Genomic DNA, 18,994 nt, shown 5'->3' on the forward strand with positions numbered 1-18,994 from the left:
GTTGGGCAAGAAACTATTGTTATATAATAGATCATTATTCCATACACAGGTAAAACACAAACATTTTAGCAGGCAACAACCAATTATCCATATTGGTTCAAACTGTGGCCAACGTCACACATGTAGGATTATAATGTTACTTGCCTGCTATTTTGTGTGCACTCATTACATAGGTTGGTCAAAATAATTATGATTGAAATTAAATTATGATTTGATTTTGCCATTTTTTTTCTTGGTCCATATATTTCTTTCTGCCCTCTCCCTGTCACAGGACTCGGTATAGCAGGCATCTGAATGATAAGTGGTCTTGACAGAATCATTACTTATTGCTTTACAAGTATAGGCAAAAAAAAAAAAAGTTAAAGGGATACAGTAATGATTTTTTTTTTAAATATTACTATATATATATATTCTATATCTTAACAGAATAAATGTTTCTTGACTGAGCTAGACTTACATTCAAAGCAAAGGCCCATGTGTACCAGTGGGTATAATTCAAAATTACATTTTACCTATCACTTAATGCAACATGCACATTGATTTCACTAACAAAATTAAATAGTTTGAGGATCAATGGCACTGACATGGTAGGGACCAGCATAGTGGTAACAAAAACCATGGAGAAGGTTGCACTAGCAACTCAAGGTAGGGTCAAGCCAGGCAACCTAGGCAATCCGGCCGGCCAACTCGCCCGTGTCTTCCTAAATGTGGTCAGACACAGGCAGATCTAAGCTGCTGCTTTGGGTCCTTCACACCAATTTGGAAGCTTATCTACCCATGTATGGGGGAACCAAACTGCCCTACCCAACCGATATCTGGATAAGATTGGCTAGGTGTCAATTGGGCAGGTTTGTTCTTCCTGTGGAATTGGGGACTGCATTGGCCGTCCTACTGAGCAGAGCTGCTCCCATAAGTATCGCTATATAGATAAAGATATATATGTATATGTCATTATTTCTATCTATACATGTAAAAGGATAAGGGCATGGTTTACTTGAGAGCAGTATTATTACATGGATAAAGTTGAAAGAGAACGCAGAGAGGAGAGGCATTAAGGGAACAGAAGAGACAATAGAACGCACGTAAGCTTTAGGGAAGGGGGTGCTTTATCATTGCAAGGGACAGATGCCAAGCACTGCTGCAATCATTCAAAATTCAACAACGCTCCGTGACACATTTTAAATGATAGATGTAGCATGGGGCTAAAGGCTAAGGAACAAAGGGGGCTTCAGGTGAAGGAGCTGCACGGGGAATTGAAATCTTATTGCTTAACACAGAACTGATTCAGCAGAATTCCTTCCATCCAACGATATTAAACATTGAACAGGGACCTAAAACAGTAACATATTCACAACACAGGAGATAAAGCTCAGCGGACTACCTTGAACTCAGCAGATAATTAAATTGCTACTTTCCAAAAAAGAAAAACATTTTTTTTTTTTTTTTTAAATTCTCATTTTGACAGCAAAAAAGAATGCTTAGACAATGAAAATATAGAAAACAATAACAGTAGAAAATAGTAGCAGTCGAGCTATGGGGAGATGGGCTTGTTTGTCTGTATCTGGGTAATGAAAGGGGAATATTTTGCGGGGAGAATATAAAGGGCCGCACCTTTGGTGACTACCCTGTTGGAAGGCGAGTAATGAGAGATGTCAGGTGAAGTCCCAGGATCAATAACATTTCAGAGGCAGGGGACGCAACATGAATAGCATTGATTCTTTTAAAGAACACCAGTCAGACCGGAGGGTAATATATTGCACAGAGACACTCGGGAGGATAGCGCAGGCGAGTCCGACAGACCTACCTGACAAAAAATTCAATCAGGCTTTAGTAAAAGCTGTTGCCTGTGCCCCTGCCTCGCTCAGCCAGGAGACTGCTTCCAATTAAACTGTGCAAATTAATTTTTAGCACTTCCAAATTACTTTCTGGATCCGAGAAAGGCTGTTTGCAGTGGGAGCCTTTGTTCCTCTCTTTTCTACAACTACATCGTCTGTTCAGCACGGCGCACTAATTCCTTGCTGTAAATTGTCCTATAATGTAGTGTACTGCACAGAGTTGTCACTAATGCCTCTATACAGGGATTTGGCTTTATATTGATACAGGGCACAGACCAGTGTTTCAGTGTGCAGCCAGAGTGACTACAGATCAGCCACATATATGAGACGTGCAGCCAGCGTGACTACAGATCAGCCACATACAGTGGCTTGCAAAAGTATTCGGCCCCCTTGAACTTTTCCACATTTTGTCACATTACAGCCACAAACATGAATCAATTTTATTGGAATTACACGTGAAAGACCAATACAAAGTGGTGTACACGTGAGAAGTGGAACGAAAATCATACATGATTCCAAACATTTTTTACAAATAAATAACTGCAAAGTGGGGTGTGCGTAATTATTCAGCCCCCTGAGTCAATACTTTGTAGAACCCCCTTTTGCTGCAATTACAGCTGCCAGTCTTTTAGGGTATGTCTCTACCAGCTTTGCACATCTACAGACTGAAATCCTTGCCCATTCTTCTTTGCAAAACAGCTCCAGCTCAGTCAGATTAGATGGACAGCCTTTGGGAACAGCAGTTTTCAGATCTTGCCACAGATTCTCCATTGGATTTAGATCTGGGCTGTGACTGGGCCATTCTAACACATGGATATGTTTTGGTTTAAACCATTCCATTGTTGCCCTGGCTTTATGTTTAGGGTCGTTGTCCTGCTGGAAGGTGAACCTCTGCCCCAGTCTCAAGTCTTTTGCAGACTCCAAGAGGTTTTCTTCCAAGATTACCCTGTATTTGGCTCCATCCATCTTCCCATCAACTCTGACCAGCTTCCCTGTCCCTGCTGAAGAGAAGCCCCCCCAGAGCATGATGCTGCCCCCCCATATGTGACAGTGGGGATGGTGTGTTCAGAGTGATGTGCAGGGTTAGTTTTCCGCCACACATAGCGTTTTGCATTTTGGCCAAAAAGTTCCATTTTGGTCTCATCTGACCAGAGCACCTTCTTCCACATGTTTGCTGTGTCCCCCACATGGCTTGTGGCAAACTGCAAACGGGACTTCTTATGGTTTTCTGTTAACAATGGCTTTCTTCTTGCCACTCTTCCATAAAGGCCAACTTTGTGCACGATTAATAGTTGTCCTATGGACAGATTCCCCCACCTGAGCTGTAGATCTCTGCAGCTCCCCCAGAGTCACCATGGGCCTCTTGGCTGCATTTCTGATCAGCGCTCTCCTTGTTCGGCCTGTGAGTTTAGGTGGATGGCCTTGTCTTGGTAGGTTTACAGTTGTGCCATACTCCTTCCATTTCTGAATGATCGCTTGAACAGTGCTCCGTGGGATGTTCAAGGCTTTGGAAATCTTTTTGTAGCCTAAGCCTGCTTTAAATTTCTGTATAACTTTTTCCCTGACCTGTCTGGTGTGTTCTTTGGTCTTCATGGTGTTGTTGCTCCCAATATTCTCTTAGACAACCTCTAAGGCCGTCACAGAGCAGCTGTATTTGTACTGACATTAGATTACACACAGGTGCACTCTATTTAGTCATTAGCACTCATCAGGCAATGTCTATGGGCAACTGACTGCACTCAGACCAAAGGGGGCTGAATAATTACGCACACCCCACTTTGCACTTATTTATTTGTAAAAAATGTTTGGAATCATGTATGATTTTCGTTCCACTTCTCACATGTACACCACTTTGTATTGGTCTTTCACGTGGAATTCCAATAAAATTGATTCATGTTTGTGGCTGTAATGTGGAAAAGTTCAAGGGGGCCGAATACTTTTGCAAGCCACTGTATATGAGATTTGCAGCCAGCGTGACTACAGATCAGCCACATATGTTATGTTGACTTGTGCTGAATATTGTGCTAAATAAAAATGCATATAAAATGGGGTACATTTCCCCTTAAGGAGCTAAGGGCAGATATAGCAGCCCCAATCAAACAGGTGAAGCACAGCAAGTCAAGCCTGAGGCATGCCATGGGTTAATCTTACAGAGGGGTCATTCCCTATACAATCAACACATAAAAACTCCTGCCTGAATATCAACTGTTTATACCTTTACAGCTTATCATTTGCTTGGCTGGCATTTACCAGGCTGATGGCGGTATTCTGTTCATTACAAGACTGGTCACAGAAAGGAGCATCCTCAGAGCTATAAGGAGTCTTTTTTTGTTTCACTTGGTATTCATACAGCTTGCAGGCGCCCAAGCAGTTTTACCATGTGCACTACTTTATTAATATGTATATCAATTTTGTAGGCTCAATATGAATCCTGGATATACCAAAGTATTCTTAATTTTGGTTACAGAAGGACTGTTTCAAAGCCATGACAATGAGTAGTAATGAGTAATGAATTTCTTCTATATCATCCTACCATAGTTCTCTTGTGCTACGTGCAATATTGTACATAATACAGCTGATATTATATTTTTCATGAGAAAATGCATTATTTAAAGAGATTACAATGGTGTCAGACAACTGGGCAGATGCACCATGAAGAGAATTGGTAGAAAGATGTGTGACACACTGGGATACTATATTATGAGGTTTAGCACTCATTTTCCCCTGAGATGTGAGGGATAAAGGATCACACCTCCCACAAACGGAAATCATTATTTATTCTTAGCAGCCTCCCCTACATCTAAAGCACACACAGCCCTAAACTACTGCTTCTGGTTAGAAGGAGGCCTTAATGCACTGAGCCCCATATAGTTACAGCTCGGTAACCCAGTGCCCAGCCTGGAACGCTGGCACCCTCCCCACAGGAGAACACAATATTGCCCACAGTTACAAAGGTCTTAATATATGAAATCTGTGAGTTGCTTCTTTGATGGGAACAGTTTACCTTTGCCCGGTTAGAGCTTGGAACATGGCTGTCAACTTAGGTCCTAGGAGTTACACATTACCCTCTAAAGGATTTCTATGTTAATCATCCTACCCAGGTGGTTTAATGGATTTGTTGTGTAACATTATCGTATTATAATATGGCCCATGAATTTGTCATATATTGGATCACTGGTTGATTCCGATAGAACCTTATTCAATGGCAGCCACTTGGGAGAATTTGTCTGTGCTTCAGTTCAATCAATATGGATCAGATTCACTAGAAAGAAAAAATGAACACTGCCTTCCATGGGATCCCACATCCAACACCAGTCTGACTTACTGAATCCCTGAAGGCTCAGGCAAGAAAATCAGTAGTCCAGCCGGATAAGTTTTTTTTTCAAAAAATGTTGTAAATTTATTAAATGGATGTTGAATTTTGCAGGAAACCTAAAAACTGATAAATCAGCCCCTTATTTGGTCAGTCTATGTCACGTTTAGCCTTTACTTTGTCTTTCTATACAATTTTATTTTGAGTTCTTAACTAATTAAGAGACAAAGCAATAAATGCCATAACACACAGTACTCTAACAATACCTATTCGTGGAATTTAATCAGGCCTACGGTGTGCAGCCCAATGGCAGGTTAGAATTTCCTTCACGACGTGCATCCAAGGGATATCTATTCGGCTGTCTAGGCCATTTCCCCCACAGCCCCTTAACAGATGACTTATGTTGGCTTAAATGTCAATGTTTATTGATCTCGGAGTTACCTACTGAGACAACCCAAAAAGTCAATATTCATTTACAAACCAATTCATCTTCATAGACTGTTAATACAATCACACGGCATGTACGCCAGCAGATATTAATAGCTGCACTACAAGATAAACAAAGCGACTGTACATAAATTATACAGAAGTGGATAAAATTATCTGGGATTTTACTAGCTCTTCACTGAAGTCTGGCTGTGTCTCATAGCTCCAATTGAATTATTAAACTCAATTAATATACGGGAAAGGACATATAGCAAACCCAATTTTTTTTCTTTTTAATATTCATACACAAATTAGTGCTTAATATATGTATACATAATGGGTAAATATTTTCTCCCCATGCATTGTTCACTTTCAGAGTACCGTATATACTCGAGTATAAGTCGATCCGAATATAAGCCGAGGTACCTAATTTTACCTAAGAAAACTGGAAAAACGTATTGACTCGAGTATAAGCCTAGGGTGGGAAATGCAGCAGCTACTGCTAAGTTTCAATAATCAAATAAATAACAGATAAATAAATAATAGATAACTAGGGAAAGAAAAATGCTACAGCAGTAGACAAAAGCAAGTTTGGGAAGGCTAAGGAAGCTGCCATACTAATTATTAACTACAGTTCACGTGAGGGGTTGTCCTCAGTGGACCCCAGTCCCAGTACAAGTCCCACCACAGTACTACAACAGTAGTTACTAGGGCAAAATAATTCTTGATGCTGGACTTAGTACAAATTTAGTTTTTTTAAATAACAAGTTATTTTACCACTTACTGACTCTGGCTTGTTGTGCAGATGGATGTGCAGATGTAACACGCTCCTTGCCCCCCCCCCCCCCCCCCCCCCCCCGTGTCCCTTGTGTGCTTATACTCGAGTATATACGGTATATTTTATTTTGCAAAATTAAAGATATTGAAATTACAAAAGAATGTAAAAACACAAGAGAGTTATATTGTAAAATCCTGTGGAGCTTTTATTTAAAGTGAGTGTCATTATTAGTAAATTGTCACCTACAGGGTTTTGTTGCTGTGGACTATGGCACTTGGGCAAACTTTGTGCCTTTTATTACATATGAGGGCAATGTAGGTACCTATTTCTGCCCATTTCAGTTAACTCTCAAGGTATGGCAAATACCAGATTGCTCAGTTTTCCTCGGTCGCATCAACACCCCCTCATAAAAAGATTATAGATATAAGAAATATTGATTCAATGAATGCTGTGCTATGGTTATAGAATTCATTGGATGGCTAAAGTATTCTTACCACATATCAACCTAAATACCCTTTAAGAATATTGTGGGCAGTCAATAAGCCTCCACCCTACGGCTAGCAAAGCTGTGCAAATGTGGGCCCCATACTGAGCCAATGTATTAACGTAAGGTCTGAATGATCAATTATGAATAAACTTTTTGGTAATACATAAATATATGGGGTCGACAGGAGAAAATGGCAAATTAGTGGTTATCTGCAGTAATAACAGAATAATAAAAGGAGGGAGAATTAAGAGAAAAAGTCACTTTCTCACAATTATGACAAATCATAATATCTGCAATTCATGAATTTTTAAAGACTGCTTCTTACAGATCCTATCAGAGTATTCTAATATATACACTTAGCATTGGAATTCTCCTTTGCTATCATAGTCATTTGCTCAATTAGCCCTGTTCTGGCAAGGGAGCATGAGAAGCATTAAGGAGATATAAATCAATGGGTACCTGCATCAAAGCAGCAGCCTACACAAAGGGACACAATTAGGTGAAGTGTATGAAATGCGGGAAAACCCTTGTCATTCTAATGAAATAATAAAACCCTTATATAAATGCATAAGATTATAAATATACAGTTGTAAGGTGTATTAGCCTTTTCACAAGTTATTTATAATTGCTTCAAAATGATCAAAGTGTGTTTATATAAAAGAAAAATCAAACATCTGACAAGTAAAAATAAGCAATAAGTTCAATACTGAAATGAAAAAAAGAAAATAATTCTGAAAAAAAAAATAATTGGGTGCACTGAGGCCTAACACATAACCCAGTTAATTAGAGAAACTTAAACTGGAAAGGTAAAACGAGAGCAAAAATATTATTTGCACCTCTGGATGACAGGTTCTGATTGCAGGTCTCTTAGTGAGCGTACTATCAGCATTTTCCATATAACGCTCCTAATGATGCCAACTAATTGGCTTTTACACTACAAATGCAATAGCCACAATTATTTTTTCCTGGATCCTAACTTGATTCCAAAAAAGGTTTCTTACTTGACATGGCATGATGACATTGTATCTGGTCTGGAATGGAAGTCAAAATAGGCCCTGGCATTCCAAGTACACAGAGGCCCCACCAGCCCAATAAATAGTGACTGTCTATGGCACCTTACAGCAGCCCCTCTGGTATTTGCCAGAACCCACAGATTGCCAGTCCGGGCCTGCACTCTATACTCAAATGGTTGGTTCAGCTACACCTTAAGATGTATTATGTGGTAGAGTATGTGCCCGTTACCACCTAGCACAGATATGATGTTATCATTGGCCATATTGAATCCAGTGCATGTGGTCCTGATCAGCGATTATCACTGGGGACCATGGGAATTAAATGTGGGTGCAGCCAGACATGGCAGCTGCCCCCTGCTACACTAATATGTGTTTTAGTACCAAGTACAGGGGAAGGCAGCAGCCTCTGGAGCAGTTTTTAATGGGGTTGGAAATGGGAAGCGAGAGGAGGGGTGTCTTTTCAAAATCAGGTGGGTTGGGGGTTAATTCATGTGCGATATACTTCCCCATTACATCTCTTTTAATGGAATTTTAAAATGACTGGAGAGGGATATTATACTGCCACAGTACTGCATGAATAAAAACAGATTTTTCTTTTATTCCTGTCCTGTTGCCAAAAATATGAAAATCTCTGTATCCTCTCTAGCACTTACTGTTATTCGGGTTGTCTCCGATGATATGATGCCGTCCGCTCCAATACCAAAGAAGTAGCGTAGCATCTCGTGACCCCGATACAATATAACAATCACCCCCAATGTAAGACTCAGATCTTGCCAGGCAAGTAACAACGTCCCAATGTCCGAACACAATCTGTGTTAATTTTCCTGCAAAAAGAAAAGCGTTGAGTTCCTTAAATGACATGTGCAATATTTTAATTCCCATTAATATAATCTCTACAAAGCAATTTAGTTTCCATTGTAAAAGGAAGGACACATACATGAGATGAAGGCTCTTTTGTTAACAATGGGGAGTTCCCCCTTCATGCTCTGCTTACATTATTCTACCAGTAATTCTACCATTATTCTACCAGTAAATAAAGATCCTGATGCTTAGAATTGAATTTTTTAATTTCCTAACTCTATGAATGAATGTAATAACTGAAAAATAATTTGCACAGATATACTAACTCATATCATGATGGGATAACATACATAATATTATTTTGGTCATAACCAGGACAAAACTCTAAGACCTACAGAGCTGTTGTCCAAAATTTAAGATGGCGAAATTTTGCTGGTGTGCCACACACTTAACCCCAATAGAAAGCAATCTGCAACCATTCCCGTGGTTTGTTACCCCTAATTTTTTTATTTATGTTTCCCGCATGTTTTTCTGTTAATCTTCAAAAGAAACAACAAGACTCAGAAATGTCAGGTCATGACTGCATGCTTTCTATTTCTTGGAAGGAGCAGAGCTAAAATGTTTAATGCTGCTGGCCATTCCTAGGTAAAATTCTACAACAGAAATTTGCAGCCTTACCTGTCTCGGTTGAGTATACCCGGAAACTTTTGTCCCAGAAGCCACAGACAAGAATGTAACGATTATCAGCAGTAACCACAAAGCAATGTGCATTAATCTGTATGCTTTGATCCACAAGGTCTGTAATTTGGCGCTTGTTGACTCCAGAGTTGTTGGCTGTGAAGAAGAAAATGAATAAATACCATTTCATTTTGCCCTAATACGTTAAGGCAAATTTCGAATATTTCAGCTCTTGTAAATTACAACCTTGATTAACCAAAGGTTGGTCTGTACTGACAGCGATTTATTAATAACATATTTTGTACAATCCAAGCAAAATGGACCAACCAGGTGTCAGACTTGAAAAGCATCTTTATAAACTATATGTATATTAAAGAAGTGCTGTGACTGACCTCTACAGCTAGAGTTTTGGAGATCAGTGCGGCACTTTAAAAAAAGGTTGGCAATGGAGGTTTGCTGTAAAATCAGCTGCCATTATCACTGTTTCCAGGAGGGCCAATTAACATATGGATGGTTAAATTAGACCAATATGACACTGACCCTACAGCCAATCAGATCCTTATATAAACGGGGCTGCAGCTGACTGGTGGATGTTGAAAGCTGCACCTGCCATTGGTTTGTATTCTCCTACCAGTTAAAGGGACATATTAATATAAACCAGTGCTAAAGCAGAGTTCCAAGTTGAAAATAAACATTGAAAATAAACTAGGAGCTTGTTCCTGCAGACACAGGCCTCCTGATGGCAACCATCATTTCATTAAGTGTACAGCTTGGATGTAACAAGCAATGTTCTAGTCTCCGACACCAGATGTCTTGTGGTCTTACTAAACAGATGTGTGATAGGTACTTTCCGACTTACACTTGCTTGTACCATACCCCAGGTGGCTATTGTTCCCATTTTGGGTGCATGCCCTCTGTGTAGGAGGAAATTTGCCCCATGTGACATCAACTCAAGTTAAGGGAGACAAATTTATTGAATAACTGACAACAGTTCATAAGGTTCTGTAGTTACTAAACTCTCCATATGTTGTTCCACATTTAATTTGCTCACACACCAAGTAAGGTGGCATGCCAAACTGACTATTTCTATATAATTAGCAGGACATCTCTTCTCATGTGCAGTGTCCTCAGCTCACCATCTAAAACAGATGATGTCCACATGTCTAAGGCCCCGGAGAATTAATAATATGCCATATCCCACTCACTACATAGCAATTGTGCTATCTGTACTTACCAATCAATGAATCCATTTCAATGGGCAGATGATGTGCTTGATCCAGTGAGTAGCCTGGTGCACCTCTCAAGCCTATAAACAATGGCAAGATGCTTTAAACCTTCACATATGTAATGACTTTTGTTATATGGAGTTACTATGTTACTATCTGTGTATGACATGCAACCCCGAAATATTCCTTCCTGACAGAAACGAATCAAAATTTGTTAAATATTGCAAAAATGATTGCATACTACATGATACCCTATGCATTAGCTTTACTGATGCAGCAGCCTGACCTCACAGGTACATAAGTCATGTGCTCATTGCGTGTATGCATTTGCTAGCTAAGGATCTTGGTGCAGAACACAAACTATTTCTAAATATGTACTGGTTTGCTAAGAGATTTGGTTCCAAAGTGAAATTATGGAGTAGCGTTAAAGAAAATATGTTCTGGGTAATGATCACAGCTCCTCCTTATTCATTAAACAAACGCAGAATGTCTTATGTTGTCATTTATATGTAGCCAACAAAACCATTGGTAAATGGCAAGTTTAAGTGGCGTCTGCTTTACATGCTGCTGACCTTTATGTCTATGGCTTCCTATGATAATGAATCCCTTGCAGATACCAACATTTGTAAGTGTACATTTACATGTCCTTTGCATTAGGAGGCAATATCCTGTACATACCAACAGTGTTGTGCCATCTGTTTACTGCAAATAGTCTGCTGCAGGTCACGGTAACTACCGCGGGGATAGTAAGGTGGGGAAGGGTGTTGGCGGCAACATGAGTGACTGGAGAATTGGAGGGAAATTTCAGCACCATGATGACATCTTGCTGCATCTGATCTTTAAACATAAGGGGACTTTGTGGTAGGAAACACTGGAAAGCAAAAGGGAAAAGAAAACTTAATATTGTTAATGACTACTCTAGTCAAAATTAAGTTCAATTTAGAAAATATCCACTGCTGCAGAGTTGTAGAGACTGGTTAGTAAAAAATCAAAGTGTGTAGGTGAACAGGAGGCATCAAAAAGGATGAGAGAATGATGGAATATTAAGCCTGTAAACAATGAAGAAATATGTTCTGCCCAATTTTTAAATGCCTATTTTCTGGTATCCATGCCTGGTAGCCAGTGTATCAACTTATATCTGTAATTCAACTTATCTATATCATAAAGAAAGATGCACGGCATGATCAGCCATTGTGCGCTGGAAAGAGATTCCATTGCTTGTAGAATGGACATGAGGGCTGTTTGTGCTGACAATCTGATTGTGATTCACTTGCAGAAAGCTAAAATCCAACCATATTAGGTTTCATTATTCTCTATCAACTTTCAGCTAAGTTGCAGCAATTTCGCTTCTCATCATTGATCTCAGTTGCACTAAAATCAAACAATTTAAATTTATTAGGCAGTTATTGATTTTCCTTGCGCCTAAGCCTTAATACACCTGTGGTGCCTATAACTGTCAGGCAGTAGAACTGCCACTGAGCAGCCATTAACACCAGGTTGTCTGTGTGTCACCCCTATGCATACTTTAATTTGAACAAATGAAAGGGGTGAAAGATAGAGCCTATAATATACAATGATGGAAAAAACACGTTGAGGCCAACTGATTTTTTTCACATAATATAATAAATCATTGTGTCCACTATGGAAAGCATGGTAAGGCTAATAGGCAGCCAATTCCAAAGGGTAACAACATGTAACATTCCCTTTATTGCATAAGGACAAACACTGTGCTTTCTACTGGAACACTGCAACATCAACAAAGGAATTCATGGGGAAAAAAATCCCATTTTCTTACAGGATTTTCTTAGAGTATTAGAACTAGAACCTATAGGAAAAAATTTCTAGGATTTGCCATAAAAATCAACATTTTTGACATATTATAATCATGCTTATTAATGTAAAAAGTGTAAATCAGCCTTCTAATAAAAACTATATGTTAAAGGTAGCAGTAGTAAGGCAATTTTGAGTTGGTTATTTATTTTTTTGAAGGTCTGAAGAAATATTTGAGTTCTATAAAGCTGGGGGCGTACATGTACCAGTAACATGTATTTGAAAGACTTTCAGTATGTCTGGAGTGGGCTAATGATTCTGACTGATAATCAACTAGTACGTGTATCAGTGAGTTCAGGGAACTGCCATGAAATTCTAATTCGCCGATGCACCATATCTGCCAGTGTATAATGCATCGGCACATTACGAAGGGAAAAGAAACAGAAGCATCTTCTGCCGTTCCAATCAAACAGGTCTGCTTAAACACAACAGAAAAGCAGCTGTGCCATGTAAAGTCCTTCATTTCAGAAATGCCAACCTGGATCCCTTCATATCCAGATGCATCATGGCCATGCCATGGGGGAGATCATGCTCCAGTCCTGCCCTTGCCATGCCCCTACAGCCCTCTATGCTCCAGCTGTGAGGATTTATGTGACACTTCAATGCATTTCAATGGGAGTGGTAAGTTGAGATGACTGGGTGACTGGGCTGTTTGTGTGGGTGACTGCAGTGGGGGGGGGGGGGGGGTTGGCGGCCATGTGTTGGATCTGTGGCAGTCAGCAGGGGAATGAGGCCCAAACTAGGACTCTAGTAGGACTCTTTATTGGGATATTTTCTGTGAGTGCTTCTGCAGGGCTCAAAGCACTTTATGGTGACAATAGAGTATTGCTCAGTATGAATATTTCTGTATATGAAAGAAAATCTGAGTTTTAGATCCATTTAACTCATTTAGATCCATATTTTATGAAGAATTTTTAACCAAAGCTGTCTTTATAACATCTAGAATGATCCAGAATCCTTTTATTTCTTTTGTTAAAAGGAAATGATTTTTTTCAATTCACCCTGTTATAAAAGCAAATATAAAGATCTGGGAACTGATGAGAGTTTATACAGTATATACATACAGTATATTATATATATATATTTATATATAGAGAGAGTGTGAGAGAGAGAGAAAGAAATGACTTTTCCCATAAGCAGATATATCTCACCAGGTGCATGGCAGAGCTCCGAGGTGGATGTGGCTCGATAAGCAACTGAGATGGCGTCTGTCCAAAATTGTGTATCTGTGCCTCCATGGCCTGCAGGGAGAGAAGAGTGATTGTCATAATCAATATGCATCAAAGAGATGGGTCAACACACTATTTGACAATGCAAGCACATCCCAAGTCAGCCATGAAAAAGTCCAGGAAATTCACCGGGTGCTCTTCTCCCGGGCTGCAGACTCATCCAAGTGTTAGTATTTTTGTAGACAAGCTCTGTTTTCTCTCAGCAACATGCTTCAGTTAGCAAAATAACCACTCACACTGCAGGATGCAAATTCTGTGTAAGAATGTTAACCTGCGATGACATGCGAGAGACTGAGAAATCCTCAAGTCTGTATGTGCATAACATACATGTAGGGGTTAATGTCTTCAACGCTGCATGTACAGATACCTTAATAAAATCCCCAGTCAGGAGAAACGTGTGGGGATCTCTAATAAAGTATGCCTCTGGGATCTTCACAAATGGGAAAAGTACTCTTGTTATTATGAGAAAATGTAAGAACAGTTTAATAATAACACACACAGGGGCTCTGGGCAGATTTGCACATCGGCAGCAACCCATAGCAACCAATCAGTGATAGCTACAGGTTAAACAACGAAAGCAAAACATTCAGTTGGTTGCCATGGATTATTTCCCAGGTGCAAATTTGCTCAGTATAAAAAAATGAGATTCAGAGAGTTTATAATAAAATGGATTTCAGGAAAAGGGTTGTATAACTACAAGCTTCATATATTTGCTAATTAAGATTAAATCTAGTCTTTAACTCAGGAATTACACATGGCCTTTCATCTTCTGGTTTTTGGACGTTTTCAGATCAAGCTTCTCTTGAAGGTCCAACCTTTGGTGAGGATTACATATATATTGGTGTATAAGACCTTTACCCAAAGTTCTGGGAATATCTAGAACAGCAAATGCTCACCCTAATCTGATGGGCTTCCAGGTGTATCTTGGAGAGCAAATAGCGTCTCCCCCCCATGTCTCAGCCTAAATGACCTTTAAGCCCCCCTTGCCACTGCTTTAATTGATCCAGTTTTGGAAATACTGCTGTAGATGGACAGTTTTTATTTTATCATTGATCATCATTGTAATCAATTTTTTTTTTAAATTCATTTTTAATTAAACGATTTCCTTTTTCTCTGTAATAATTAAACAGTGCATTCTATTAAAAGCAAACCAGTCCTGTTGGTTTTTTTTTTAATGTTTAAATGATTTTATAGTAGGATGGATCCAAATTACAGAAATACCCATTTTCTGGAAAAACCCAGGTCCTGAGCATTCTGGATAACAGGTCCCATACCTGTACTGAACTCGATAAAGGTTTAAAGTTCTACACAAACTTGTTTCACAATGTTAAATACTTTTCTAATTAACTCAGCAGTGCCCAGTAAGCAGTTCTTAAAACAAAATGCCTAATCAGTATCTAGAATTTGCTTCTAAAAGCAAAAGCAGAGCAGAAATATGTTAAGATTTGCAATTACCCACACAATTTTTTGTAACAGGATTGTTGTCGGCTGAACCAATTCCACAGGGTGCCAGGCAGGGAATACAGAGACAGCATTCTATATCCCTAAAAGCCGGAACAAAATCTCCGCTCAAAACCTTCAGTGCCAAAGAAACAGGCAACTTGCAAGGAATCACCTCCCAGACAAGTGCTAAACCTTGCCCATCAATTAGTGTTAATGGCAGTAAATATCCCTCTGAGGCTTGAGGGTGATTACACAACTTCTTTGGGGAAACAAAGCTTCCCATTGGCTAAAACAGCATTATTTACAAATGACTATGTCGTCAGCGGATGAGATTATTCCAGAAGAGACTACTCCGAGCAATATCTTAATACCTAGCATAATTGATGTTTACATATTAGAAGGAGATCCAGCGCCTTTGTATCCAGAGTGTTCTGTCATGTTTCACCACAGGAGAAGGCAGTCATTGTAAAGTTCATTATATATTACAGCTTTACAACTACAAGAGAGTTAAGCTGTCATCGTTTCCCCAGCCAGAGATCCCATGCTGTCAAAGAGTGTCAATTTTTAATCTGACACAGGGAAGAATATTATTTGTTCCTTTGACCTTCTGATATTTTAATGCTATAATTGCAGTGCTTAGTGCTGCGGCCATGATTTGGCCTGTCAGGCAGGAATGAATCAATACCCTCAAGCATGTGTTCACATTTTCACATTTGTTTCTGCATGCATGTTTCATTAAACCTGAGAAGGGTTCCTTCCCACACACCTGCACAAAGAAGCTCGAGTGACATAAGAAGTGTCACCAATATAAATATAGCAGGGGAGAAAACGCAATTATAGCTGCAATCCTGCAATGCTGACACCGACAGACATATCACTGTTATTCTAACTTTATACTGACAACAAAGTCCCCACAATTTACTGCAGTTAAAAAGATTCCATTTACTTTGAGCCAAACACCCACCAGAACCTAATCTGCCTTCCATCTGCTCATCCTCTGACCCTGACAATATTGTGAAGTCAACCAATGCCATTATCTCCATTTTTGACACATCCCAGGAATACTTCCCTGTCTCGTCATGGCTTTTGTACACAATAGCTTCGACTGCATACTTGTTTTGCTGGGGAGATCCTTCAAACTTAATACAATTGTCAGTTGTATTACTTTGATTCATTTCTATATTTAACTCAACCCAACATTCCATTATATTTACAAGGAACTTCTGGCTCTACTACCCCCTCCTTATAGGGATTGTCCACCTTTGAGTTAACTTTAAGTATCATGTAGAGAGTGATTTTCTGGGACAATCTGCAATTGGTGTTCATTTTTATGATTTTTTTTTTTATTTCACTTTGTTCAGCAATTTTTCAGTCTGGAATTTTAGCAGTTATCTGGTTGCTAGGGTTCAAATCACAACTAGGGTGGTGTGAATGAGAAACTGGTATATGAATAGGAGTGGGCCTGAGTAGAACAATAAGTAATACAAATTAACAATAACAATAAATGTGTAGCTTCACAGAGCTTTCAAATGGGGTCACTGACCCCAGCAGCCAAAAACAATTGCCCTCTGAGGCTACAATTGAATTGTTATTGTTACTTTTTATTCTTTTTCTTTCTATGTAGGTTCTCTTCTGTTCATATTCTGGTCTCTCATTTGACCCACTCAGGGTCGGACGGGGGGGTGCATGGCATGCCGGGGCTACTGCCCCAGGAGCCTCGCACCCCCCAAGGTGCCCCCGCTGGCTGCATCCCCCACCATGGCCCCCTAACCTCAAGCAGGGCCCCCCCCCAATGGCAACAGGCATTGGTTCTGGGCCGCCGGGGTCCACCAGGTTTTCCAAGGGTCCGACCCTGGCCCCACTGCCTGGTTGCAAGGGTAAATACAACCTTAGCAACCAGATACCAAACGGAAAGCTGCTGAACAAAAAGCTAAATAAATGAAAAATCATACAAAATAAAAATGAAGACCAGTTGCAACATCTCAGAATATCAACATCTACATCATGTTAAAAGTTAAATTAAAGTTAAACTACCACTTTTAGAATATGTAGTAAATCAAGAAACGGTGAGCACTTGATATCACCTTAATAAAGATGAGTGCCAAGGGGTTGTGTGTTTAGCATAGTGACTAAATGCTGAAATTAAAAGGAACCTTCCTTCACACATTGCTATGTCAATGGAGAAACACTTCCACATGATGTCCATAAACTAGAGAAGTAACAAGCCTGCAGCCTGGCAATGTATAAATTAGGACTTATTTTACATACACCAGATGGCATATCTAGGGGAATGGAGGATGGCAAGTGTATCTCCCACATCTAAGCAGAACTCATCTAACAGCTGTTGCGCTTTTTGATTTTCTACTATATTTTCCACATATCTTCCACTCTCTTGCTGCCGACGAAAGATTTTTGTGACGTTGAAATAACCAAAAATAAGAATCTAGATTTAGGTAAAATCTATGAAATGTGGCAAGGCTGTCCATCCCCATTATCAAGGGGAATTGGAACTCTGAAACACCGTGGTAGGATTCTGGGAATTGTAGTCTACATTAGCTGCAAGTTGAAGTGTTTTTGTAGCAGGTAGGAAACCAGGCAGAAATTGCAGGCAAGATGGTTCCTTCATGTCAGCAATTGCTATGTTTCTAGCTCATGAACCCGTGTATGCTCCTACACCAGCAAGGTACGGCTATCAAGTCATCAAGAGAGTGCAGTGAACCAGAAGACTATTCTGTAACACACATACCTCTCGTAGCACAGGATCAGTGACACTGTCCAAATTTACTGAGCCTTCGTATGTATGGTAGTGAAAGACATTTAGAGCTCGCACTGCTTCTGGGCCTCGCTGTTTGTAGCCAAAGATGAGATCAATCCACTGATGCAGTTGACAAGATACAAATTCACTTTCGAGAGCCTGAAAGACAGAGAATCGGGTTAAATGAACATCTGCATGCAACTCATGACAACTTAGAAATACTTTTTATTAGTACATTATTGCCGCTTCTAGAGAGATATATGAGCCCAGAGAAAAGTTTTTTGTTAGATATAACAAACATAATATAATATATTTTTGTGACTTATTTTCCCATGCAGGGTCGTATTTATAATGGGGCACCCCAGGGCGGGATGTGCATTTGCTCTTTTTTTTATGTGAAGTCACATTCACGCCGTAGGGGGCATATTTAGATCCAGTGCCTCGGGAGGCAAAGCTTTTGGCCTTGTACCTTTATATGGTAATGGAACTCCTCGGTAACTTATCCTTATATTTTACAATACATGTACATTATTGCCTGTATAATGAAAGTGATATTGCTGCCCCGTATACCTGTATAGCAACAGTAGCACTGAGCCTCCATAAGCTCATGTCACTTTTCAGACCCTGTCCCTTAGGCCTTGAAGTCTGATGTTACTGTTCAATAATGGTAAATCACAATAAAAAAAGACAAATGTTGTTTTGTTTGTTTATTTGTAATTTTATGGCAAAAAAAGTAAAGTAAAAAGTGTCCTTGCAGAATGTGTATATGTGGCACATAAGGAGAATGCTGCCTTCATACACTAGGATATACCGGGTGTCAGCATAAAGCTGCTATGGTAATGTATGCAGAGGTTCTTGGTCTTTATCTACTGTAGTCTGAATGATTTATACAAGCCTGGGAAAGCTCTAGCATTATCTAATTATGCACATTAAAGAGCAGAGGTCTGGGTGGCTTGAGGAGGCTGTATCATTTCATTTTTTCCTGCCTCAGCTTTTTCTTCCTCTCTATTTTCCATATTCTTTAAAACATGTATTCGCCCCATACACCTTGCAGAGAGAGCGTATCCAGCTGTGATGGAGTAATACAGTTCCAATGTGAATCTCTTATATCTGGTGCCCCTCAATAGGATCCCAAAGCTGTGGTGACACTCTCAGCCTATTTCTCTATGTAAAGCTTTAT

At 39.7% G+C, this 18,994-nt stretch overlaps 1 protein-coding gene across 8 annotated transcripts in view; it reads right to left on the bottom strand.

Annotated features, from left to right (window-relative positions):
• Positions 1-18,994, bottom strand: part of nbea (neurobeachin) — a 355,187-nt gene that overhangs the window by 11,241 nt on the left and 324,952 nt on the right. For all 8 annotated transcript variants that reach the window (XM_012957925.3, XM_002934020.5, XM_012957924.3 and 5 more), the window contains 6 exons: positions 17,806-17,973; positions 13,539-13,628; positions 11,236-11,428; positions 10,566-10,637; positions 9,332-9,487; positions 8,506-8,676 (listed from right to left, as the gene is read on the bottom strand). In XM_012957925.3, coding sequence (XP_012813379.1) covers positions 8,506-8,676; positions 9,332-9,487; positions 10,566-10,637; positions 11,236-11,428; positions 13,539-13,628; positions 17,806-17,973 — 850 coding nt within the window. The remainder of the gene's footprint in view (positions 1-8,505; positions 8,677-9,331; positions 9,488-10,565; positions 10,638-11,235; positions 11,429-13,538; positions 13,629-17,805; positions 17,974-18,994) is intronic.

The sequence above is a fragment of the Xenopus tropicalis genome, chromosome 2 (genome assembly GCF_000004195.4).
Source record: "Xenopus tropicalis strain Nigerian chromosome 2, UCB_Xtro_10.0, whole genome shotgun sequence".
NCBI classification, from domain to species: Eukaryota; Metazoa; Chordata; class Amphibia; order Anura; family Pipidae; genus Xenopus; species Xenopus tropicalis.